The sequence below is a fragment of the Erinaceus europaeus genome, chromosome 12, assembly GCF_950295315.1.
Source record: "Erinaceus europaeus chromosome 12, mEriEur2.1, whole genome shotgun sequence".
NCBI lineage: Eukaryota > Metazoa > Chordata > Mammalia > Eulipotyphla > Erinaceidae > Erinaceus > Erinaceus europaeus.
The window spans coordinates 98,267,105-98,292,497 of record NC_080173.1 but is presented as its reverse complement, the minus strand read 5'-3'; the positions used below and the strand labels follow the sequence as shown (position 1 = coordinate 98,292,497).

At 53.0% G+C, this 25,393-nt stretch overlaps 1 protein-coding gene across 2 annotated transcripts; it reads right to left on the bottom strand.

Annotated features, from left to right (window-relative positions):
• Positions 1-4,911: 4,911 nt before the first annotated feature.
• LOC103122969 (cytochrome b-c1 complex subunit 1, mitochondrial) lies at positions 4,912-20,996 on the bottom strand. Of its 2 annotated transcripts, none has more exons than XM_060204671.1 (13): positions 20,845-20,996; positions 20,480-20,623; positions 14,043-14,129; positions 11,664-11,793; positions 11,300-11,498; positions 10,716-10,795; positions 6,948-7,063; positions 6,586-6,729; positions 6,341-6,501; positions 6,152-6,237; positions 5,833-5,921; positions 5,479-5,554; positions 4,912-5,091 (listed from the first exon to the last, which is right to left on the bottom strand). In XM_060204671.1, exons 1-13 carry the CDS (start codon positions 20,911-20,913, stop codon positions 5,027-5,029), a joined length of 1,446 nt encoding a protein of 481 aa, XP_060060654.1. In that variant the 5' UTR covers positions 20,914-20,996; the 3' UTR covers positions 4,912-5,026. The 2 variants fall into 2 exon arrangements, with proteins under 2 accessions (XP_060060654.1, XP_060060655.1); XM_060204672.1 differs by having other exon boundaries at positions 20,480-20,620; positions 20,845-20,988.
• Between the last annotated feature and the right edge of the window lie 4,397 nt (positions 20,997-25,393).

Below are 25,393 nucleotides of genomic sequence, written 5' to 3'. Positions count from 1 at the left end.
GTAAGTTGCACACAGATAATATTTCTACCACCAGTTGGACGACCGACCTACCATTATCATTAACACCGTGTCATGTTGGCAGAAAAACAAACATTTGTAAATCAATGGATCATAACAGAGGACCCAGAAATAAAACTACACAAATATGCCCATTCAAGTTTCATAAAGGTATGTAATAAGACAAAGATGAAGGATATCATTTTTAACAAATTTTACCAGAACAATTCGACACTCATAAGCAAAATGTGAACCTTGATCTAATTTACTCTTTATACAAACATTAATTCAAAATGAAACATAGATTTTATAAAGAAAATGTCAAGCTCTGTAACTCTTAGAAAAATCATCTAAGAACATTTTCTCAGATGTAGATTAGAAAAGTTCTTAGACTTGATACCAAAATTTCTATCTCTATTGAACAAAACATAAATTGGACTTTAAAAATTAAACATGTCTGGTCTGCAAAAGACTGTTAAGATAAAGGGTTGTACCTATGTATCAACAACTATACTGGAAACGATCAAGCCCTTGTTTTGTATTGTTGTTGTAATTATTATTGCTTTTGTTATTGATGTCATCGTTGTTGCACAGGACAGAGAGAAATTGAGGGAGGAGGGGAAGACAGAGAGGAGGAGAGAAAGACAGACACCTGCAGACCTGCCTCACCGCCTGTGAAGCGACTCCCTGCAGGTGAAGAGCCGGGGGCTCAAACCGGGATCCTTACACCGGTCCTTGTGTTTTGTGCCACCTGCACTTAACCCGCTGCCCAGCTCCCAGCACTGGACTCTTAAACATGAGGTCCAGAGTTCAGTCCCTGGCAGCACATGTACCAGAGTGATGTTTGGTTCTTTCTCTCTCTCCTCCTATCTTATTAATAAATAAAATCTTGGGGGGGGGGACAGAGAGACGGAGAGAGACTCTCAAGGAAAGCAGATAATCCCATCCCTAGCAGACCAGGATAATTCTGGGAAGTGCTGAAGGTACATCTGCATCCACCACTGCCACCAAGCCCCCTTCATTGTGCCTGGCCCCGCAGTGACCTCTGGGAAGAGGGAGAGAGAAAGACATCTGCAGACCTGCTTCATGGTTCATGAAGTGTCCCCCCTGCAGGGACTTGAACCCTGGACCTTGTGCATGGTAATATGTGCACTCAACCAGGTGTGCCACCACCTGGCCCCCAACATAATCTTTTACAGAATCAGCTCCTGGCCACCCCCCAGACCCCCACTTCCTCCTGAATAACAGGGCCACGCAGCATGTGGTCTGATCAACCTCGCCGTTAGGGGAGTCTGGAGGCAGCTGTGTTCAGAAGAGCGTCATCAGACTGCAGGAACATTCCTCAAAAGATGCTGAGAGAGGCTGTCAGGGAAGTGGAAGCAGGCTGAGGATGAGTGCGTGTCTGGATCTCCTAGGAGGCCGGGGAGCTTGGGCGTGGCCCGCGGAGGCCCCAGGCAGCAGCCTCCTGGCACACAGCCTACGGATCGGCCCCAGAGGCCAGCTTTCTCATCAGGGCAGTGAGGCCCTAAGGCTTTGTCTTTCTTCCCACCCTTCTCTGGCTTTAGTCACCACCTCTGCCAGATGGTACCATGTCTGTCTCCAGCTGGAAACTCTTCAGAATTCAACCTCAAATATTCCATCATTCTGGACACCCCCAAATTTCTCACCAAAACCAGATAGGTCCTTGTCCAGCCCGCCCTCCCCTGGAATACGCCTGCCCTGCTGGGGACACTGTGCTTTGCGCCGCAGTCCACTCCAACCTCTGCCACAGTACAGCTTCCCAGGTCACTTCTCTTCCCGTCCTCTCCAGTCTTCCCCTTGCCACATCACCAGAGTAAAGATGGAGTCCCCAGGCTGAGTACGCAAGGCTCATGGGGCCCAGATCCACCAGGATCAGTGCTCCAGAGTTTCCTCACATGTCCAGTATACCTACTGTCTTTGTCTTCAAGGGTCAGGCTTGGCCTGCAGTTCCAACTTAATACAATCAACCTGGTGGCCTGGCCTGGTGGGCTTCCTCTAAAAGCACCAGGGGTGGGCTGTTGGGCAGCTTCTCTCCACCCAGTCACAAAACAGGATGGTCAGGGTTTTATATATATATATATATAAATATTCCCTTCTGTTGCCCTCGTTTTATTGTTTTTGTTACTGATGTTGTCGTTGTCCAAGTTCGACATCCTCAAGGAAACACTCACGAGAGACATGTCTCTGATATCTGATGACTGTAAAAAATGGCGACTAATCCCTAGCACTGCAAAAATGGTATCATCTGTTTTTCATCTACTCCATGCCTCGGCCTCGCGTGAGCTTAATGTGCAGCTTGGCGATACGAGAATCCGGCATGAAGCCCAGCCAGTCTATCTTGGCGTTACTCTCGATCGCACCCTGTCATTTCACGAACATCTCATAACAACTGCAGCAAAGGTGGGCGCGAGGAATAACATAATTGCAAGACTAGCCAGCTCCTCATGGGGCGCGAGCGCTTCCACACTACGATCATCCTCTCTGGCATTATGCTATTCCACTGCAGAATACTGTGCCCCAGTATGGTTCCATAGCCCCCATGTCCACTTGGTCGATTCCAAATTATATTCCTCCATGAGGATAATTTCTGGAACCATCCGTTCCACCCCGGTTCCACCCCATGGCTGCCAGTTCTTAGCAACATCGCCCCGCCAGATATTTGTCGGGATGCGGCATCATCTAAGTTCATTTCCCACGTCTACGCTCGACCGGACCTGCCAATCTACGCGGATATCTTCGCCCACCCTGTCCAACGCTTGACGTCTTGTCACCCAATCTGGTCCCCTACGCCTACACTGAACTTCTCTGTTCCAGACTCTTGGAAACAGAGTTGGCAGTCAGCTGAGGTAAAGAACAAACACCTCATCACAGACCCCTGCAAGCGTCAACCCGGCTTTGACCTAGCACGTTATGACTGGGCCCTCCTCAATCGCTATCGAACAGGCCATGGCCGGTGCGCCGCTATGTTCCATCGCTGGGGAGCCAGAGACGACCCGAACTGCCCCTGCGGCTCCAGACAGACTATGACCCACAGAGTCAACGACTGCCACCTCTCCAGATTCAAAGGAGGTCTCGAAACTTGACATCAGGCTCCACCTGACGCTGTGGACCGGCTACGGAAGAAGGGCAAACGCTAGAAGAAGAATGTTGTCCCTGTTGGATAGGACGGAGAGAAATGGAGAGAGGAGGGGAAGACAGAGAGGGGGAGAGAAAGACAGACACCTGCAGACCTGCTTCACCGCCTGTGAAGCGACTCCCTTGCAGGTTAGGAGCCGGGGGCTCAAACTGGGATCCTTGTGCTAGTCTGGTCCTTGCGCTTTGTACTATGCGCACTTAACCCAGTGAGCTACCGCCCGGCACCCTTGTTAAATCTTTTTATGAGGAAGAGAGAGCGAGAACCGGAGCACCACTCTGGCGGCACACATGATGCCGGAGATTCAGCTGAAGATCTCACGCTTGAGGCCCGCGTTGGTCTACCACATCACCTCATGCATGGGCCAGTCGACAACTGTGGCAACAGAGATGGGTCGTGTAGGGTGGGAGTAACTCAAGGGTGTTTTTAAAGATGAGTGAGCTAGGAGAGAGAACCAGAGCATTACTCTGACATGATTAAACTCAAAACGGTCCACGCACACAATGGAATACTACTCAGCTGTTAGAAATGATGGATTCACTTTCTTCACCTCATCTTGGAGTTTAAAGAAACCCTGTGAAATGAGATAAACCAGAAAGGATGAATATGGGATGATTTTACTCATGGACAGAAGCAGAGAAGTAAGAGCAGATAGGGAAACACAAAGCAGAACTTGGACTGGAGTTGGTGTATTGCTCCAAAGGAAAGGACCCTGGGTTTGAGGGCTTCTGGTCCCAGTACAGAATGGTGGAGGAGGACGCAGGTGGGGAGTGTCTTGCAGAAAAATGAGAAATTTTATACATATACCAGCAAGTATTTACTTTTGACTGTAAACCATTAATCCCAATTAAAAAAAATAAAAATAAGTTAACAACCCTTTGGCTTGTCCCACACTCCACCCACATGCCCCTCAAAGGTTTTACTTAAAAGTTAGGGTGCTGGGGCTTTTTCTGTCATCCCTTGACCAAAACCCTGCTCAGGACTGCACCTCTTCAAGAGGATCGGCCCCTCACCATGATTGTCCCCTTAGCTTTCAGGAAACCTGTGAAAGGGCTGGGGAACCTGGGGAAGGGGCTTACCTGCCCACCTGCCTTGGGGACCAGCACCCAGAGTGCTAAGGATTAGATCAGGTCCTGGCGGCCAGGAGGTAGGTAGGGGCTCACAGGCCAGCAGCAGCTCAGGACTTGCCTGGAACAGAACAAGTCTAGGGAGGGGGCTCAGGCCCCACTGAGCTCAGGGATATTCTTGGATTCTGAGTCAGCAGCAAAAGGAGGCAAAGGATTCTTGCCCTACCTGTCCAGGCAGCAGTGAGGAATCAGTGGGAGCACTGCACCCCAGGCTATCCCCTCCCAGAACCCAGTGAACACGGGAAGGAGGCCTCCCCAGGACACTTCTAGCTGTCCCTCCCGGTCCTTCCAGGGCAGCAGGGACCCGCAGAGGGTGACCATTTCCACTTGAGTTCCCTCATTTCCAAGCCGGAATCTCAACCAGGAAAAAGCTTAAACGTACAATTCCAAAGGCCTCCTCCTGTACCCCACTCTTGAGGAAGACTGGTTAAGTGGAAACATCTGGCCTCAGCTCCTTGCAGGCATGAAAGGCTTCCGGCCTGTGTGCGTGCGAGCCCCCACGCTCGCCCCCTGCTGAGGACACATCAGCCTGCGGGAAGGCCTGACCCGGCGCTGTGGAGTTGGCAGAAGTCCCTGCCCCTCCATCCACTGTCCAGTGGACTCTACACAGATGCCAAGAGACCGACAGCACAGTTGTCAACACAAGACTTTATTGGGGGTGACCTGCAAGGTAGGTCTGAAAATGGTGGTGTGTTTGAGGTGGGGCCGTGAGCCCCGGCCCGCCCTCCTGCCCGCACAGGCTTCCTGCTCAGAAGCGCAGCCAGAACATGCCGCTACGGATCCGGTTGTAGTCTGGGAGCTGCTCTATGGGGCCTGTGGGGAGAGGGTGGAACATCAGGGTGGGGCACCTGGCCGGTACAGGGACACCTGGCCCTGTGCCACACCCAATTCAGATCTGCCCAGAGCAGCACAAGACAGGCTTTGAGTGGAAAGAGGAGAGAACATCCCCCGGGGCAGGCGAGCCTGTCCCTTCATGCTGCAGCCTAGGGAGCCCCACCCGCGTATGGAGGTGTCCGTTACCTGGCGGGTGCAAGGTATTCAAGGAGGCTCCTTGGCAGGGAGTCATGGAGCTGCTGGGACAGGTTTTCTGAGCAAGAACTCCCTGGCAGCCAGACTAGGGGGCAGAGCCTTGTGGGGCCTCGACTTGCTGCTCTCAGTGTGGGTTGGAGGAAGGGGGAGCAGAGGGAGGAAGACACTCACCATACCCAGCCACCGCTGGACACTGGTCGTAGAAGTACTTGGAGCAGACCTCGCGCACCACCCTGGCGTCCACCTCCTGCAGTGAGGCAGGGCACACACTGAACCACGGGCACCTGGCGACCAGCTCGACCTCACACCAGAGAGCTGCCCTTCACCTCAGAGGACTGGGAGCAGGGCTCCTCCTGCCGTCAGCTTCCACAGCCCCACCCCACCTCGCTGCACTGCCCCCATGACGCCACCCTGCGCCTGACAGCTGCCAAGGACACAAGGGAGCTGAGAGGAGTGATCTCCACTCTGCCAGCGCCCCGCCCCGCCCCCTCCAGGTTTCCAGAGCCCTCCTGGGGCCCAAGTTACCGCAATCCGGCTTTCCCATTCAGCCAGAGGGATGCGGCGGCCGTAGGTCAGGAGACTCCGCCCAATGTCCTCGCATACAGGAGTGGTGCCTACAGGAGGGCGAGGCTCAGCGGGCAGGGCAAGCCAAACCGCTCAGGACCCTCCAGCTGCAGGCGAAGCCCCGGACCTGGTGGGCAGCGGGCCCCATGCCCCAGCTTCTCACACACACACACACACACACACACACACACACACACACACACACACACACACACACACACACACCAGAACCTGGAGCCTGTGGGTGAGGGAGTGGAGCGGGCAGTGGCCCCGTGCTCACCGTCCAGCTGAGATACCAAGGCGTTTCTCAGGATGTTCCTGCCCCGGGCCACCTCGCTCTCCGTGGCGCTGGTGCAGAGACGCATCCTAAAGCAGGCGGACGAGTGCGGCGGGTTCACGGCGGGTGCTCCCCCCAGCCTCCCACTAGCCCGCCCAAGCCCCGTCCCCCAGGGGGCAGGGTGGCACTCACCACTGGCCCTGCAGGAAGAACATCATGTCATCGATGCTCATACCGTCACAGACAAAGTGTGCTCCCAGCAGCCCGTTCTCTGCGTAGCAGATGTTGAAGGTCTGGAAGCTCTGGCAGAGCTTGTTGGTCACAGCCACCGACGCCAGTGGGCTGGAGAGGTTCTGCCGGGAGCAGGGTGGTCAGCGCCCAGCCCGTCTCCAGCCCACCCTGCGCCCCCCACAGGAGCCCTCCACCTCAGGACGCACCTTGCCACCGCCGTAAGTGCAGTCATAGTGGCCGATCATGGCGTTGGCTACTTGGAGGGCCACATTGTCGGGGTGGGCCCAGCCAGGCCCCTCCACCGCGATGGCCACGTGGGCCAGAGGCAGGGCGTCATCACGGTGACGGATCTGCAACAGAACATCCAAGACTGAGGGACGGCCCGCGGGCTGCCCAGGCAGCCGGACCAGTGCTGGGGTGGCTGAGGTGAATGGATCTGTGTGTGGACGAGTGGCTCACGGGGCAGTGACACGGGGCTGCCACCGGAGCCTTTGGAGTCATTAAGGTGACCACGCACACAGGGCTGCCTGCAAGAACCCCGGCTGAGAGCACCCACTCAGGCACCCACCTCGCTGCCAGTGAAGCGGCATGGAGCCAGGATGGGCACAGCATCCTCTGAGTACGTCCCAGAGACGCTGCTGAAGTGCTTCTGGGCGAGGTCCAGCAGCTGGAGGTGCTCCACTCCTGCAGGCAGACAGTGGGGTCAGGGGCCGGGCAGATCCCGGCACAGGGCAGGGGGCGCCACGTCCTGTCCCAGTGGGAAACACCACACGGAAGACATGACAGCAGAACAGAGTGAGGGAAGAGCGTCCCTGAGAGACTGCTGGGCAGCCACCGTAGGGCTGAAGAGTTTCCACCCTCAGGCACAAGAAACAGGAGCCAGCTCAACTTTAAAATAACGGGGTCCCGGGAGTCGGGCGGTAGCGCAGCGGGTTAAGCGCAAGTAGCACAAAGCGCAGGGACTGGAGTAAGGATCCCGGTTCGAGCCCCCGGCTCCCCACCTGCAGGGGAGTCGCTTCACAGGCGGTGAAGCAGGTCTGCAGGTGTCTGTCTTTCTCTCCCCGTCTTCCCCTTCTCTTTCCATCTCTCTGTCTTATCCAACAGCGACAACAATAAAACAAGGGCAACAAAAGGGAATAAAAAAATGGGGTCCCTTCCTGTCCTCTCTCAATTTCGCTCTGTCCTATTCAACAACAACGACAGCAGCAGCAACAACAATAAACAGTAAGGGCAAAAAAAGGGAAAAAATGGCCTCCAGGAGCAGTGGATTCGTAGTGCAGGCACCAAGCCCCAGCAATAACTCTGAAAGCAAAAAACAAAAACAATAAAAAAATTATTAAAAAATTAAAAAAAAAAAAGCCAGGGTCTCAGGCTTAGGAGACAGCACTTTGGTTGCCAGAGGGCTCAAGGTCTCAGGTTCAGCCCCCAGCTCTACCATAAGCAGCACTCTGATCTCTTCCACTAAAACGCAAGGACCAGCGTAAGGATCCCGGTTCGAACCCCGGCTCCCCACCTGCAGGGGAGTCGCTTCACAGGTGGTGAAGCAGGTCTGCAGGTGTCTGTCTTTCTCTCCCCCTCTGTCTTCCCCTCCTCTCTCCATTTCTCTCTGTCCTAACAACTATGACATCAATAACAACAGCAATAATAACTACAACAATAATAAAAAAATAAGGGCAACAAAAGGGAAAATAAATAAATATAAAAAAATTTTTTTTAAAAGGGGCCCTTCTGTGCTCCAGGTGGCGGCTCTGTGGATAAGACATCGGACTTTCAAGCATGAGGTTCTGAGTTCAGTCCCCGGCAGCACATGTACCAGTGATATCCGGTTCTCTCTCTCTATCATTTCTCATGAATAAATAAAGTCTTTAAAAAAAATTAAAAGGCTCCCATGTGAAGCATTCTCAAATGTCTCCACCTACAGGGAACTTCATGAGCAGTGGAGGCTGCAGGTGTCTCTCCCTCCGTCAGTGCCATGATGGGGGGTGCCTACCGGGAGTGGCCGATCTGGCATTCAGGTATAGAGGCCTGGGAGAAAGCTTTTTGTTGTTGTTGCCCTTGTGTTGTTATTGTTATTGGATGGGACACAGAGAAATGGAGAGAGGAGGGGAAGACAGAGAGGGGGAGGGGAAGACAGAGAGGGGAAGAGAAAGACAGACACCTGCAGACCTGCTTCACTGCCTGTGAAGCGACTCCCCTGCAGGTGGGGAGCCGGGGCTTGAACCGGGATCTCACGTGGGTTCTTGAGTTTTGTGCCATGTGTGCTTAACCCACTGTGCTACTACCTGGCCCCCAACCACCAATTCTAATACTGCTTTACGTCACGCCAGGTCCCTGTGCCTTCTTCCCAAAGCACGTGTCATCAAACATGTACCACCGGGAGTCAGGCTGTAGCGCAGCAGGTTAAGTGCAGGTGGAGCAAAGCGCAAGGACTGGCATAAGGATCCCGGTTCGAACCCCTGGCTCCCCACCTGCAGGGGAGTCGCTTCACAGGCGGTGAAGCAGGTCTGCAGGTGTCTGTCTTTCTCTCCCCCTGTCTTCCCCTCCCCTCTCCATTTGTCTGTCCTATCCAACAACAATGACATAAGTAACAATAACTATAACAATAAAACAAGGGCAACAAAAGGAAATAATAATAATAAAAAAAAAACATGCATCACCACACATCCAACATATGGTCTGCCCACTGGCAAGCCCATGAGGAACAAGTCTCAGGAGTCCTAACACCCCACAAATACCCACAATCCCCTGCAATATGGGCATCCTAGCAGCTAGGGAGGGACAGAGCGGTGAAGAACATGGGCCTCAGGGCCCTAGTAGTGAGTCCTGAGATTCCCAAACAGACATGACGGGCCTAGACCTCAGGTAGATCCCTCTCTCCACTGTCACTGGTCATCTCCATCAGGAACACAATAGGCCCCTTTGTGGATCCCCATAGGGCCTTTCCCTCAACATGGATCAACAACGATAAGAGAATGTTCCATCCTCCAAAGGAAGGCTGGACAACATACTCCATGCCACACCTGAGGAAGATGGGTGCTGAAATTGGGCAGCTTGGAATGTTCCTACTCATGACCACAGAATGTGAGCGCAGATCTACAGGGATGCAGAGGTCACATAGGCTCCTAAGCTGAATATGGGCCCCAGATCACATCAAATCGATGGGTCTATAGTCAACAATATTTATACCCCTTTCCCATATTAGGGAGCTACTCTCTTCCCTGATCCAGCTTTCTGGTCCTTTTTCCAGCCATGACATCATCTCCCCAGACAATAACTTGGGTCCACCTGTCTATCAGATATCAGGCTCAGAAGAAAAAACAAACAAACAACAACAAAGAAAAAAATCACAGGTCTTTGGAATATAACTAATATAGGCCTACTAACTATCTACAAAACGGAAACTCTCAAATCTTCATCTGCACTATTCCAGCCTTTAGGTTCATGATTAGTCAACAATGTGTTTGGCTTTATATGTTAACTCTTTCTTCAGCCACCAGGTTCCAGATGCTACCGTGATGCCAACCGGACTTCCCTGGGCAGACGACCCCACCAATGTGTCCTGGAGCCCCGCTTCCCCAGAGCCCTGCCCCACTAGGGAAAGAGGGAGACACGCTGGGCGTATGGATCGACTTGCCAACACCTATGTTCAGCAGGGAATTACAGAATTACAATTACAGAAGCCTTCTGTGTACCTTCTACCTTCTGCACCCCATAATGACCATACTCCCAGAGGGATAAAGAACAGGAAAGCTGTCAGGGGAGGGGATGGGATACGGAGCTCTGGTGGTGGGAACTGTGTGGAGTTGTGCCCCTCTCATCCTTTGGTTTTTGTCAGGGTTTCCTTTTTTTTTTTTTTTTTTAAATATTTATTCCCTTTTGTTGCACTTGCTTTTTTATTGTTTACTATTTATTGTTGTTGCCCTTGATTTTATTATTTATTGTTGTTATTGATGCTGTTGTTGTTGGCTAGGACAGAGAGAAATGGAGAGAGGAGGGGAAGACAGAGGGGGAGAGAAAGACAGACACCTGCAGACCTGCTTCACCGCCTGTGAAGTGACTCCCCTGCAGGTGGGAAACCAGGGGCTCGAACCCGGATCCTTTCTCTGGTCCTTGCGCTTTGAACCACCTGCACTTAACCTGCTGCACTACCGCCCGACTCCCAGTGCTTCCTTTTTATAAACAAACAAATACAAGCACAGGCCTCATGGACGCCACCATATATACCAGACAAGGGCTCTGACCTTAGTCTCTCCTATAAAAAATGCATTTGAAAATGCTTGGATAGGTGGGGGCTACCCGGCCCACACAGGATTTCTTCAGTAAACACACCCCTCACCTCCAGCCGCTGCCAGCACCATGCGAGGGGCCTTGTAATGCCTACCGATGTACTCAGTCAGGTCTGCACGAGACAGCTTCCTGCAAGACACACAGCTGACAGGTCAACCTCCCCAAAACCACAGTGATCTGGGTCACACAAAAAGGGGGCTGAGGATAAAGGGGAAAGATATGGCTTCTCTCGAGGACAAGACTTAGCACTGCTTTGGGTCCCCTCCCCATCTCTGTCATCTACATCTCCAGCATCCACAGGGTGACCCTCCCCCACCCCCCCCCCAGGATCCTTAGAACAGGATCCCATCTTCTCTTAGTGTGAGCTGACACAGGAGGCTCTCAGGGACAGAAAGCAAGAAGCCACAAGGATGGATTCCCAGAAAGGCACTCCCTCAGGCTGTCAGGACACACCTGGAAAGGTGTCCTAAAAGGAAGCCCAGCATTCACGTGAAGATGATCCATGCAGTAAGACATGCACAGAGGGACCGAATAGCCACAGAAACCGTGTCCAGGTGCATGAATTAGGAAAGTAAGCAGCACAGGCCCACCCGTGTGACACGACCCGGGCGTCCCACCACGACCAACACACACCTGACGTTCTCACTGGGCCCCTCCACAGGCTGGGCTAGAGGCGTGCCCTGGAAGGCTGTGGCATGCAGGTAGTCAAAGACCACGTCCCGCATAGATGCGTCATTCTCCTGCAGCTCCCGCAGGATCACGTCCCGCTCCTTCTCAATCTGCGAGTCTTCTAGGCTACAGTTCTGCACGATGTCCGCCAGGAGCTCCACAGCTGGATGGGTGGAAGGCACGTTCAGGCACCGCGAGTCACAGACCAGACAGCGTGACTTCCCGGCCCGTCCTGGCACCTCCTCCTGCGGCAAGCTCTAAGGACCCTCTCCCTGGAGACCCAGGGCTTCTGGGAGCAGGTACCCCTGTGCTGCCCTCTGGATGTTACCTTTGGGTAGGTCCTTGGACAGCGCCTTAATGTAGTAAGCGGTGTGCTCCCGGGTGCTGTAGGCATTAAGATGGGCCCCCATGCTTTCCACCTCCTTCTCCAAGGCACTGCCGGGCCGGTTCTTTGTGCCCTGAATCAGACACCAAGACCCGATCAGGAGTCACGGGGATGCCCGTGACCCACCTCTCCGCAGGCTAAAGGAACGGCAGGACCACTGGTCCACAGCCGTCTTCCTCGGCACAAACCCTGGGTATGAAGGGCTCAGAGTCGCCGCTGCCCATGCACCCAGAGGGCCCTGAAAGGACCAAGGTCACTCCGTCACAGGCTGAGAAGACGTGGTCAGCAGAGGTGGACATGGAAGCCTGGCCTTCTCTGTGTTGCCCTCCCGACAGTCACGACCAGGAAAGTTCACCCGTGCTCAGGTGGTTTAACCACCCGGCACTTCACCCCCAGGCCGTCCACAGGACTGCGTGTGGTATCTGTGTGTGTGTGTGATGTCCCCCGGGTACATGCACACAAGTGACCAAGTGACAGCTGCAGCCGGCCGGGCTGTCCGTGTCAGCTCCACACCCCTGCCCACCCCGCCTGCCTCTCCTTCGTCTTCCCCCCTCAAAAGGCTCAACCCTACTGAGAGCCGAAGCGCTAAGCAGTGACAGTCCCCAGCCTCTAGGAGTCCAGCGCTCACTTCCCTTCTGAATCAGAGCTGCCTGCCTGGGCATTCCAGCAGAGCAGAGAACCCTGCATCCTTCACCCTTATCTTTTCTTTCTTTTTTGAGAAGAGCACTTTTATTAAGTGTGCCAAGCCTCTGGCTTTGTTACAATGTGCAGTCTATGTGTTTCACGACTCCCCGTTGATGCTGACACATAAGACAGGTCTGGCCTCTCTAGAAAGGAGGGCTCCTGGGGTTCCCTGGCATTCGGGGGCTTTATAGAGGGCTCAGCAGAGAGGCTTCACCTGGAAGAGGCTAAGCTCTTAATCAGGAACTGAGTTTTCTTCTAAAGACTTTATTTGGTGGCGTACCTGGCTAAGCGCTGACATTATAGGGCACAAAGACAAAGGTTCAAACTCCTAGTCCCCACCTGCAGGGGGAAAGCTTTGCAAGTGGTTAAGCAGGGCTGCAGGTGTCTGTCTCTATCTCCATCTTCCCTACCACTCTCAATTTCTGTCTCTATCCAACAATAAATAAAAATATTTTTTAAAAAGACTTTAAGGGAGTCGGGTGGTAGCACAGCAGGTTAAGTGCAGGTAGCGCAAAGCACAAGGACTGGCATAACGATTCTGGTTCTAGCCCCTGGCTCTCCACCTGCAGGGGAGTCGCTTTGAAAGCGGTGAAGTAAGTCTGCAGGTGTCTGTCTGTCTCTCCCGTCTGTCTGTCTCTCCCCATCTTCCCCTCCTCTCGATTTATCTCTGTTATATCCAACAACGACATCAATAACAAAACAACTACAATAATAAAAAACAATGGCAACAAAAGGGAATAAATAAATATTTTTAAAAATTTAAGGGCCAGGCACTGGTTAAGCACACACATTACGATGTGTAAGAACCCAGGTTCAAGCCCTCAGTCCCCACCTGCAGGAAGGAAGGTTCACAGGCAGTGAAGCAAGGCTGCAGGTGTCCTTCCCTCCCTGACTCCCCATCCCTCTTTTTATTTATTTATTAATCTTTACTTATTGGACAGAGACAGAAGTTGAGAGGGGAGAGACAGAGACACCTGCAGACCTACTTCATCACTCATGAAGCTTTCTCCCTGCAGGTAGGGACTGGGGGGCTTGAACCCGGGTCCTTGGCGCACACTGTAACATGTGTTCAACCAGGTGTGCCACCACCCAGCCCCTCCCCATTCCCTCTCAAGTTCACTGTCTCTAACCAAAATAATAAAAATTATGACTTTTTTTTTTTTTCACCAGAGTACTGCTTAGCTTTGGTTTATGGTGGTGTGGGGGATTGAACCTGGGACTTTGAAGCCTCAAGCTTGAGAGACTCTCTCTCTCTCTCTTTTTAAAAGTATCTTATTTATTTATTAATGAGGATAGAAGGGTAGAGAGAAATAACCAGACATCACTATGGTGCATGTGCTGCCAGGGATTGAACTCAGAACCTCATGCTTGACAGTCCAATGCTTTATCCACTGTGCCACCTCCTGGACCACTTGAGAGTCTCTGCATGACCATCATGCTAACTCCCCCCGCCCGTAAGGCTTTATTTAATCTGAGAGAACAGCCACGGCACTGGCCTCGCGTGTGCAGCATGGGAGCCAGGTCCTCACACCCCCAAGTCCTACGCCCTCCTACCATCACACCAGCTAACTGCTGACCTGCACCTCGGGCCACAGGCAGTTCTCGGTCGAGGCAGAGGTGGCACCCAAGCAGACTCACCTTGAAGGCCAGGTGCTCCACGAAGTAGCCCACTCCATTGTCCTTCTGAGTCTCGTAACGGCTGCCAACATCAATCCACACTCCCACCTAGACGGGCAAGGAAACCAGTCACTCTACCCCACCTGGGCTGACTCAGCACCAGTCCGGGGGGGGGGGGGGGGGGGGCTGCCGGGACTCGGGGTGGGAGGCAGCTCCAAGGCCCCTTGTGCCGGGACACAGGGCCAGGGTCACGTCCAGTCACACCGCAGCACTGCGTCTCCCGGCCCCTCCGGACACCTAGAAGGTTTCAGCCGTGCACATCGCCCGGTGCCCTCAGCCCTGAAGAATCTTCAGTTCAGTCTCCCCTTTCAGCTGACCCTTTGCTCTGTCTGGGCAAGGAAGGCATAGCTGCCGACAAGCCATTTTCTTCTTTCTGACGGCCGCACCTGCACTAGACGTGACAGCTCCATCTTCTCACCACTAACGGAGGCCACCGAGGCAGTGGGTGTTTCACCAAGTCTCGGAAGCAGTCTGTCACTTCACAGGCGGTGAAGCAGGTCTGCAGGTGTCTGTCTTTCTCTCCTCCTCTCTGTCCTCCCCTCCTCTCTCCATTTCTCTCTGTCCTGTCCAACAACAACATCAGCAACAATAAGCACAAGGCTAAAAACAAAAAGGGCAACAAAAGGGGAAAAATGGCCTCTAGGAGCAGTGGATTCATGGTGCAGGCACCGAGCACAGGCAACCCTGGAGGCAAAAAAAAAACCTCTTACTTGTTTTTTGTCGCCACCAGCTTGTTGCTGGGGCTTGGTACTGGCGCTACAAATCCGCCGCTCTGGGGCTGGGCGGCAGCGCGCCTGACTGAGCAGACACTGTGCAGGACCCTGGTTTGAGCCCCCGGGGTGAAGCAGTGCTGCAGGTGCCTAGCTCCCCCTTCCTTCTTGATTTCTGGCTACCCAATAAAGATAATTAAAAAAATTTACACCTGCTTCACTGCTGGGGAGGTGTCACCCCTACAGGTAGGGGCAGGGGCTCAATGCCGGGTCCTTGCACACGGTGACATGTGCTCAGCTGGGTACCCAGCACCCACCCACATATGACAGACCCTAAATTCTTAATGGGACAGGTATTTCACATCCAACACCTTGCAAAGTGGGATGTACTTTTCAAGCCATGAAATCCTTTTACTGTAACTGACAGGACTCTCGCTAAGGCAGCGGAGCGATGCGTATTACACTCTGGAGCGTCTTAAGAGTCTATGAAACACAGGAGCCTTTTTTCCATCAAGTGCTAATAAGCTCTGGGTTAGTTTATACAGGTGCCCAGTAAGAAAGATGCTCATCAGTTTTGTGTTTTTTTGCCTCCAGGATTATGGCTGGGGCTCAGCGCCTGCACTACGAATCCACTGCTCCTGGGGGCCTTTTTTTTCCCCCCATTTTGTTGTCCATGTTGCTTATCACTGTTGTTATTGCTGTCATTGTTGGATAAGCCAGAAATGGAAAGAAGGGAAGACAGAAAGGAGGAAAGACCTGCTTCACTGACCCTTGTGCTTTGCGCCATGCGCACTTAACTCGGGCACTAACGCCTGGCCCCCAAGATGTCTATCAGATTTTGCTGTGGTAAACAGGAACTTATGGCACAGGGACATGAAAAACTGGGTTTATTGGGGCCAAGCAGTAGTGCACCCAGAAGAGTACATGTCGCCATGCACAACCCCCCCCAGGAGGGGAAGCTCCGCAGCAGTGCTGTCACGTCTCTCTCACGGGGAGACCTCCCAGGAGTGCGGGAGCCAGCATGCAGACAGAGTCCCAGCATGGACTATGATGGAAAAAGTTTATCAACTAATCTATTTGACCCTGGAGTTTGGTTTATCAAGGGATTATTCTTGAAAATCAAACTTTTAAAAAATATTATTTTGTCAGGGAGTCGGGCGATAGCGCAGTGGGTTAAGCGCATGTGGCACAAAGCCCAAGGACCAATGTAAAGATCCCAGTTCAAGCCCCCAGCTCCCCACCTACAGGGGAGTTGCTTCATAGGCGGTAAAGCAGGTCTGCAGGTGTCTGTCTTTCCCCCTCTCTATTTCTCTGTCCTACTCAATAACAACGACAATAACTACAACAATAAAACAAGGGCAACAAAAGGGAATAAATAAATAAATAATATATATTTTATTTGTAACTAACAAGGAGCACAGGGTACTGCTCAGTTCTGGCTTATAGTGGCGCTAGGGATGGAACCTGGGATGTCAGAGGCTCAGGCACAAGTTTTTACTACCAGTCTTAAGCATTTATCCAGTGGACACCCAAACACTAATTATAAAGGACACATGCACCCTATGTTCATAGCTGCATTATTCACTACAGCCAAGGGGTGGAAGCAGCCTGAATGCCCACTGATGGGTGACTGGCTAAAGAAGTTCTGGCATTGTGGTCCAGGAGGTAGTGCAGTGGATAAAGCCTTTGACTCTCGAGCATAAGGTCCTGAGTTCAATACCCAGCAGCACATGTACCAGAATGATGTCTGGTTCTTTCTGTCTCCCCTCTTATCTTCTTCATGAATAAATAAATAAAATAAAATCTTACAAAGAAGTAGTTCTGGCATATATATATCTCACAGACTATTACTCTGCGATCAGAAAAGATGGTATTGTGTCCTTTGACAAAACAGATGAACTGGAGGTGACTATGCTTAGCAAATCAGTAAGAAGACAGCCAACTAGCAGATGGTTTCATTCACAAGTGGAATCTAGAGACCTGATTTTCATGAACTTGGCAAAAAAAAAAAAAATCCAAACAAAACAGAAGTAAGCTGTAAGACTTGTGAGAAACTCAATGTAAAAAAAAAAAAAAAAAAAAGGCCTGTGAGAACTATGGTGGTTATCTTGGGAGGTGGGAGGTGGGAGAAAGGAACTTTGGTGGACTCTACACTGTAATCTTACAATCTGGTAACAAATGATTAACAAATATCATTTAAAAAACCTTATTCAGGTCGGTATAGATACCATAATGGTTATGCAGAGACTCACACCTAAGGACCCAAAGTCCCAAGTTCAATCCCTTGTAGCACCATAAACCAGTGCTGAGCAGTGCTCTGATAAGAAAAGAAATATAGTGGTCAGGGAGGTGGCACAGTGGATAAAGCATCGGACTCTCAAGCATGAGGCCCTGAGTTCAATCCCCGGTAGCACATGTGCCAGGTCTGGTTCTTTCTCTCTTAATAAATAAAAATCTTTAAAAAAAAAAAAAAAAAGAAGAAAATATAATAATACATAAAAACAAATATATTCTTAAAAATCCTATTCAGGCGGCTGGGTGGTGTTGCACCTGGTTAAGTGCACTTAGTACTAAGCACAAGGATCTGGGTTTGAGCCCCTGCTCACCTACATACTTGCCACAAGTAGTGAAGCAAGTCTGCAGGCGTCTTTCTCTCTCCCTATCTACCCTCTCCCCTCAATTTCTGTCCTATGCAATAAAATGGAAAGAATGTCTGCCAGAAGCAATGGATTCTTTTCTTTTTTTATCTTTACTTATTTACTGGACAGAGACAGCCAGAAATCAAGAGGGAAGGGGGTGACAGAGAGGCAGAGAGGGGGGACCAGGTGGTGGTGCATCTGGTTAAGCGCTCACATTATAATAGCAAGGATCCAGGTTCAAGCCCCTGGTGCCTACCTGCGGGGAAAAACTTCACCAGTCATGAAGCAGGGCTGCAGATGTCTGTATCTCCTTGGCCCCTCTCAATTTCTGTCTCTATCCAATAATAAATGTACTCTTCTTTTTTTTTATGTTCATTTTTTTAAAAATATTTATTTATTCCCTTTTGCTGCCTTTGCTTTAGTGTTGTAGTTATTGTTGTTGATGTCATCGTTGTTGGATAGGACAGAGAGAAATGGAGAGAGGAGGGGAAGACAGAGAGGGGGAGAGAAAGACAGACACCTGAAGACCTGCTTCACCGCCTGTGAAGCGACTCCCCTGCAGGTGGGGCCGGGGTCTTAAACCGGGATCCTTAAGCCAGTCTTTGCATTTTGTGCCACATGCACTTAACCCACTGCGCTACCACCTGACTCCCAAAATGTACCCTTCTTAACCTACGATCTTGTCAATGTTTTCACTTTATATATTAAAAAAAAAAAGAAACCCCTGCAGCACTTGCACCTGGGTCCTTGCCATTGTAACATGTGCACTCAACCAGGTGTGCCACCACCTGGCCCCCAGTGCAGGCACAGAGCCCCAGTGATAACCCTGAAGGCAAAAAAGATTAGTACTTAGGGAAAAAAACTACACATGTACATACTACTATATTTTACTGTCAGCTATGAACCATTACTCCCCCCAATAAAGGGAGGGAATCTTGTATGCCACTTAATTATTACTAAAAAAAAAAAAACCTTGTATAACCATTATATATCTCCTCAGCCTGAAAGTGTCAGCTATTTGTACACTTAGCCAAGTGTGTTGTCCTTGAGAGAGAGAGGGAGAAAGGGAGGGAGAGAGGGAGAGAGAGAATCACCTAACAGCTGGAGATAGCATAGCGGCTACCCAAACGACTTTCATGCTCGATACTCCGCTTGACAGCTGAGCAGCGCTCTGGCTGAATAGAACAGCCGTTTTGGGACCAGGTGGCGGCGCACCTGGTGAAGAATACACATTGTATGTGGCCCGGGAGGTGGTGCAGTGGCTGAAGCACTGGACTCTCACGCATGAGGTCCTGAGTTCAATCCCCAGCAGCACACGTACCACTAATGTCTGGTTCTTTCTCACTAATAAATACTTAGAAAAAAAAAAAACCCACCTACTTTTTTTAAAAAAATCATTTCATTAAAAAAAAAAAAAAAGCACATTATCATACACAAGGACCTGGGTTCAAGCCCCTGATCCCCACCTGCAGAGAGGGAGGAAGCTTCACCAGAGGTGAAGCAGGGCTGCAGGTATCTCTGTCTCTTTCTATCCCCTCCTCCCTTTTCAATTCGTCTCTAGCTAATAAAATAAGTTACTTAAAAAAAAAAAAACCAAACACCTGCAGGGGAGTCACTTCACAGGCGGTGAAGTAGGTCTGCAGGTGTCTGTCTCTCTCTCCCCGTCTTCCCCTCCTCTCTCCATGTCACTCTGTCCTATCTAGCGACATCAATAACTACAACAACAACAATATAAAAACCATCCATTTGGGGCGATTCTTCCAAGTCACCAGGGCCTGGCAGGGAGGCCGGAGGTCACAGATCGTCACTCAGAGCCCCGCTGTCCTCCGTGGACAGAGGCGTCGTCGTGCAGGCAGGCGGCTGGGCCTGAGCGGTGCGGGAATGACGGGGACAGGACGGGGTGGGGAGGACGGCTACAGAGGCCTCGCTCAAGGTCATGCCCAGGAAGGAGGCCCCCACCCCACCCCACCCCGTGCAGGTGCGCTGAGCCCCCGCCCCTCACCCCTCCCCGTGCAGGTGCGCTGAGCCCCCCCCACCCCTCCCCGTGCAGGTGAGCTGAGCCCCCCCCCACCCCTCCCCGTGCAGGTGAGCTGAGCCCCCCCCCACCCCTCCCCGTGCAGGTGAGCTGAGCCCCCCCCACCCCTCCCCGTGCAGGTGAGCTGAGCCCCCCCACCCCTCCCCGTGCAGGTGAGCTGAGCCCCCCCCACCCCTCCCCGTGCAGGTGAGCTGAGCCCCCTCGCCCGCTCCCCGTGCAGGTGAGCTGAGCCCCCGCCCCTCGCCCGCTCCCCGTGCAGGTGCGCTGAGCCCCCGCCCCTCGCCCGCTCCCCGTGCAGGTGAGCTGAGCCCCCCCCCTCGCCCGCTCCCCGTGCAGGTGAGCTGAGCCCCCCCCACCCCTCCCCGTGCAGGTGCGCTGAGCCCCCGCCCCTCGCCCGCTCCCCGTGCAGGTGCGCTGAGCCCCCGCCCCTCGCCCGCTCCCCGTGCAGGTGCGCTGAGCCCCCCCCCCACCCCTCCCCGTGCAGGTGAGCTGAGCCCCCCCACCCCTCCCCGTGCAGGTGAGCTGAGCCCCCTCGCCCGCTCCCCGTGCAGGTGAGCTGAGCCCCCCCCACCCCTCCCCGTGCAGGTGCGCTGAGCCCCCGCCCCTCGCCCGCTCCCCGTGCAGGTGAGCTGAGCCCCCACCCCACCCCTCCCCGTGCAGGTGAGCTGAGCCCCCCCACCCCTCCCCGTGCAGGTGAGCTGAGCCCCCCCCACCCCTCCCCGTGCAGGTGAGCTGAGCCCCCTCGCCCGCTCCCCGTGCAGGTGAGCTGAGCCCCCGCCCCTCGCCCGCTCCCCGTGCAGGTGAGCTGAGCCCCCCCCCACCCCTCCCCGTGCAGGTGAGCTGAGCCCCCTCGCCCGCTCCCCGTGCAGGTGAGCTGAGCCCCCCCCCACCCCTCCCCGTGCAGGTGCGCTGAGCCCCCGCCCCTCGCCCGCTCCCCGTGCAGGTGCGCTGAGCCCCCGCCCCTCGCCCGCTCACCGTGCAGGTGCGCTGAGCCCCCGCCCCTCGCCCGCTCACCGTGCAGGTGCGCCCCGACGTCTGCTCCGAGGCCACGCGCAGCCCCGACTCCAGCTGGCTGACCCGCGTCTCGGGCGCGCTCTGCAGGACCTGCGCGAGGGTGGCGGCGCCCCGCACGGCGGACGAGCGCAGCAGAGGCGGCTGCTGGGGACGGGCCGGGGCTGAAGGCTGGCGGACGCCCCTCGGCCCCCAGACCCGCCGCCCCGGGACTCCCGCCGCCCGCGCCCGGCCGTGACCTTCCCGCCGCCCTGACCTCCCGGCCCTCCCGCCTCCACCCGCCGCAGCTCCCGGCCCGCCGCTGCCCGCGCCCGCGCCGTGGGGAAGGCCCCGCGCCGCACAGCCCCGCGCTCTCGCCCGCCCCTCACCGCCCGGCGGCTGTGCAGCAGGACCCGCGCCCCAGCACCCGCGACCCGGCAGACCACGGAAGCCGCCATCTTGTCGCCGCCGTCGGCGCAGGGCCGCGTCACGCATGCGTAGAGCGGTCGCCCCGGCCCCGCGCCCCGGCGCAAGCGCAGACTCACCGACGGCGCAGGGCCGAGTCACGCATGCGTAGAGCGGGCGCCCCGGCCCGGCGCCCCGGCGCAAGCGCAGACTCACGGGCTCGGCGCTCGGTCGCCCCCTGGCGGAAGCCGTGGGTGTTCGCCCTGGTTCCGCGGGCGAGTACGCCTGCCATGGAGCTAGTGGTCCCGCTCTGGCCACCTGCCCACTCAGCCTTTCTGTTGGTTTTATTTTTCTGATATTTATTTTCCCTTTTGTTGACCTTTTTGTTGTCTTGTTGTAGTTATTGTTGTTGTTATTGTTGTTGTCGTTGTTGGATAGGACAGAGAGAAATGGAGAGAGGAGGGGAAGACAGAGAGGGGGAGAGAGAGACAGACACCTGCAGACCTGCTTCACCGCCTGTGAAGCGACTCCCCTGCAGGTGGGGAGCCGGGGGCTCGAACCGGGATCCTTACTCCTGTCATTGTGCCGGGTTAAGTGCACATAGTACAAAGCGCAAGGACCATACCATCACAAGGATCCCGGTTCGAGCCCCCAGCTCCCCACCTGCAGGGAAGTCGCTTCACAGGCGGTGAAGCAGGTCTGCAGGTGTCTGTCTCTCCTCCTCTCTGTCTTCCCCTCCTCTCTCCATTTCTCTCTGTCCTATCCAACAATAGGAATGGCAACAATAACAATAGCAAGGGCAAAAAAAACAGGAAAAAATGCCTCCAGGAGCAGGAGCAGTGGATTCATAGTGCAGGCACCAAGCCCCAGCAATAACTGGAGGAAAAAAAAAAAAAAAAAAGCTGATTTCTCAAAACTGTTTACTCAGCCTTTATTATGTCCTCATGTTACTCTAGGCTCTGTTGGTTTGTATCATCTACTGCTTTGGGATGACTTTTTCACTTTTTTGTAATTTTTATTATTATTAATAACGTGTTACGACACTGTAAGCTTACAATGTAAAGTTCCACACCAAACTCACCACCAAAGTTCCTTATCCGCACTCTCCCACCTCCCAAAGACAACCACCAAAGTTCTCACAACAGTTTGCTTGCTTTAGTTTTGTTTGAATTTTCTTTGAGATGTGGACAGGAAGTGGCGCACCTGGTTAAGTGCTCATATTACAACGCAGAAGGACCCAGGTTCGAGCCTGCGGTCCCCACCTGCAGGGGGAAAGCTGCACGAGTGGTGAAGCAGGGCTGCAGCTGTCTATCTGTCTCTCTCTCTCTCCCTCTCTGTCTTCCTCTCCTCTCTCCATTTCTCTCTGCAGGTGGGGAGACAGGGACTTGAACTGGGATCCTTACGCTGGTCCTTTTGCTTGGTGCCACCTGTGCTTAACCAGCTGCGCCACCGCCCGACTCCAAGGTAACTTCCTTTTTATTTGTACTAATTTGTGAAAAGGATTCTTTGTTTTCAAATCTTCATGTATAGACAACACATGACTGTCTTCTATTCATGAGAAGCAAGGAAACCCCTGTTAACTCCCAAAGCCGAAGCTGTGCTGGCCAGGAAAGCAGGGCTGGAAGGCACCACAGCCACGTAATAAAGATTCCCCATTCACTCACGTCTCCTAGGCCCAAGACAGGGAAGCAACCCGAGTGTCCTCAGCAGAGCGTCCTGGAAACCCAGCATGACCTCTATGCCACCATCAGGTTCCCCTGGCACTGAATCAGTCGGGAGGAAGACAGAAGATGGGATATGTGTGTATTTATATCTTGCCAGAGTGCTGCTTGTCTTTGCTGGGGCTGGGGGTTGAAGCTGGGGGACTTTAGAGCCTCACTGTTTTCTGTCTCTCTCCCTGTCTTCCCTTCTCCTCTCGATTTCTCTCTGTCCTATCATAAAAAATTGAGAGAGTGGCACAAAGAGCAAGGACCGGCGAAAGGATCCCGGTTCGAGTCCCCGGCTCCCCACCTGCAGGGGAGTCACTTCACAGGCGGTGAAGCAGGTCTGCAGGTGTCTGTCTTTCTCTCCCCCCTCTCTGTCTTCCCCTCCTCTCTCCATTTCTCTCTGTCCTGTCTAACAACGACATAAATAACAACAACAACAGTAACTGCGACAACAGTAAAAAAACAAGGGCAACAAAAGGGGAAATAAATATTTTTAAAAGTTTTTAAAATAGGGAGTTGGGCAGTAGTGCAGCGGGTTAAGCGCAGGTGGCGCAAAGCGCAGGGACCGGCGTAAGGATCCCGGTTCGAGCCCCCGCTCCCCACCTGCAAAGGAGTCGCTTCACAGGCGGTGAAGCAGGTCTGCAGGTGTCTTATCTTTTTCTCCCCCTGTCTTCCCCTCCTCTCTCCATTTCTGTCTGTCCTATCCAACAACGACATCATCAATAACAACAATTATAACTAAAACAACAAGGGCAACAAAAGGGAATAAATAAACAAATAAATATATTTTTTAAAAAAATAGACCGAGAGAGAGTCTACCTTTGGACACTGGTTGGAAACCTCGGCTCAGCAAGGCAATAGTTCCTGGTGTGGATGAAGGCCAGGCATCCCATAAGGCCATGGTCACCATCCTCGTCAGTGTGGCTGCCAGTAACGCCTACCCTGCTGTCAAACACAGGGCTAGGATCCCAGGGTGAGCAGGAACTAGGAAAAGTCAGAGCTTTTGCACAACAGGTGTTGGGCTGCCGGTAACGGCACTAGAAGTCGGGAGCATTTTGTTGACTGTCAGCCCAGCATTCACCCTGCTGTACTGAGGCCAAATCGCTGGGCATAACCACGTCCCTCTTCTCACCCAGCAAGGACATGCACATGACACCACAACTCCATCGGCAGCAACTCGGAGCAGGGTCTTGCCTGCTGCTCTGCAGCCTTGCTCGTTGCCCAATTCACAGCTGCCATTTCCCCACGTTCACTTTTTTAAAAATTAATATTTGTTTATTTTCCCTTTTGTTGCCCTTGTTTTTTATTGTTGTGGTTATTACTGTTGTGATTGATGCCGTCATTGTTCAATAGGACAGAGAGAAATGGAGAGAGGAAGGGAAGACAGAGAGGGGGAGAGAAAGACAGACACCTGCAGACCTGCTTCACCACCTGTGAAGCGACTCCCCTGCAGGTGGGGAGCCGGGGGCTCAAACCGGGATCCTTACGCCAGTTCTTGCGCTTTGTGCTACATGCGCTTAACCGGCTTCGCTACCGCCCGACTCCCTTTCTCATGGTCACTTGTATCAGGACTTTGTTCTTCGTACACAATCTTTATCACTTTTCTTATTTTTCTTATCTTTCTTTATTACTTATTATTAGATAGAGGCGGAGAGAAACTGAGAAGGGAGGAGGAGATAGAGAAGGCGAGAGGGGTTGGACAGTAGCGCAGCGGGTTACGCAGCAGGGTAGCACATAGCGTGATGCGCTAGGACTGGCATAAGGATCCGGGTTTGAGCCCCCGGCTCCCCACCTGCAGGGGAGTCTCTTCACAGGCAGTGAAGGTGTCTGCAGGTGTCTGTCTTTCTCTCCCCTTCTCTGTCTTCCCCTCCTCTCTCCATGTCTCTCTGTCCTATCCAACAACGATAGTAGCAATTAATAACGATAAAACAAGGGCAACAAAAAGGGGAAAAAATAGCCTCCAGGAGCAGTGGATTCATGGTGCAGGCACTGAGGCCCATAAATGACCCTGGAAGCAAAAAGACTGAAAAAAAAAAAAAAAAGAGGTATAGAGACACCTGCAGCCCTGCTTCACCACTCATGAAACTTTCCCCCTACAGGTGAGGGACCAGGGCTTGAACTTGGGTCCTTGTGCACTGTAGTGTGAGCGCTTAGCCAGGCCATCCTCACTGGTTAAAGCACATGCTGATCTTGGAGCTCGTGTCTAAGAGTCCAGCACTGTATCCACTGCACCACCTCCTGGGCTGCCCTGTCGACTTGTAAATAGTTTGTCATTTCTTTTTCTTTCTTTCTTTTTCTTCATTATTATTATTTTTGCCTCCAGGGTTATTGCTGGGGCTCGGTGCCTACACTGCGAATCCACTGCTCCTGGAGGCTATTTTTTTCCCTTTTGTTGCCCTTGTTGTTTATCATTGTTATTGTTATTGCTATCATTGTTGTTGGATAGGTCAGAGAGAAATCAAGAGAGGGGGAAAGACACCTGCAGACCTGCTTCACCGCCTGTGAAGTGGCTCCCCTGCAGGTGGGGAGCCGGGGGCTTGAACCGGGATCCTTACACAGGTCCTTGGCACAAAGTTGTGCCACATGCGCTTAACCCACTGTGCTGCTGCCCAGCCCCCAGTTTGTCATTTATTTTCTCATTTTAATGCAACTGTTTGTATTTTTGAATTCATAGTGTGGTATTCTTATTCTGAAGCAGAGAACTTAAGGCCAGAAAGACAGCTGAGCTGGGAAGGCACAAGCTTTGCCATGCATATGACCCAAGTTCAAGGCCCCGGCTCCCGTGACCCTGGGGGGAAGCTCTGATGCTGTGGTGTCTGTCTCTGTC

Coding starts and splice junctions, on each gene's coding strand:
- LOC103122969 (XM_060204671.1), bottom strand. CDS start 20,913: ATGGCGGCTTCCGTGGTCTGCCGGGTCGCGGGTGCTGGGGCGCGGGTC. Junction 11,499..11,663: donor GTCCAAGGACCTACCCAAAG/GTAACATCCAGA, acceptor CCACCCATCCAG/CTGTGGAGCTCCTGGCGGAC. Junction 6,238..6,340: donor TTCTTCCTGCAGGGCCAGTG/GTGAGTGCCACC, acceptor CGCCTGCTTTAG/GATGCGTCTCTGCACCAGCG.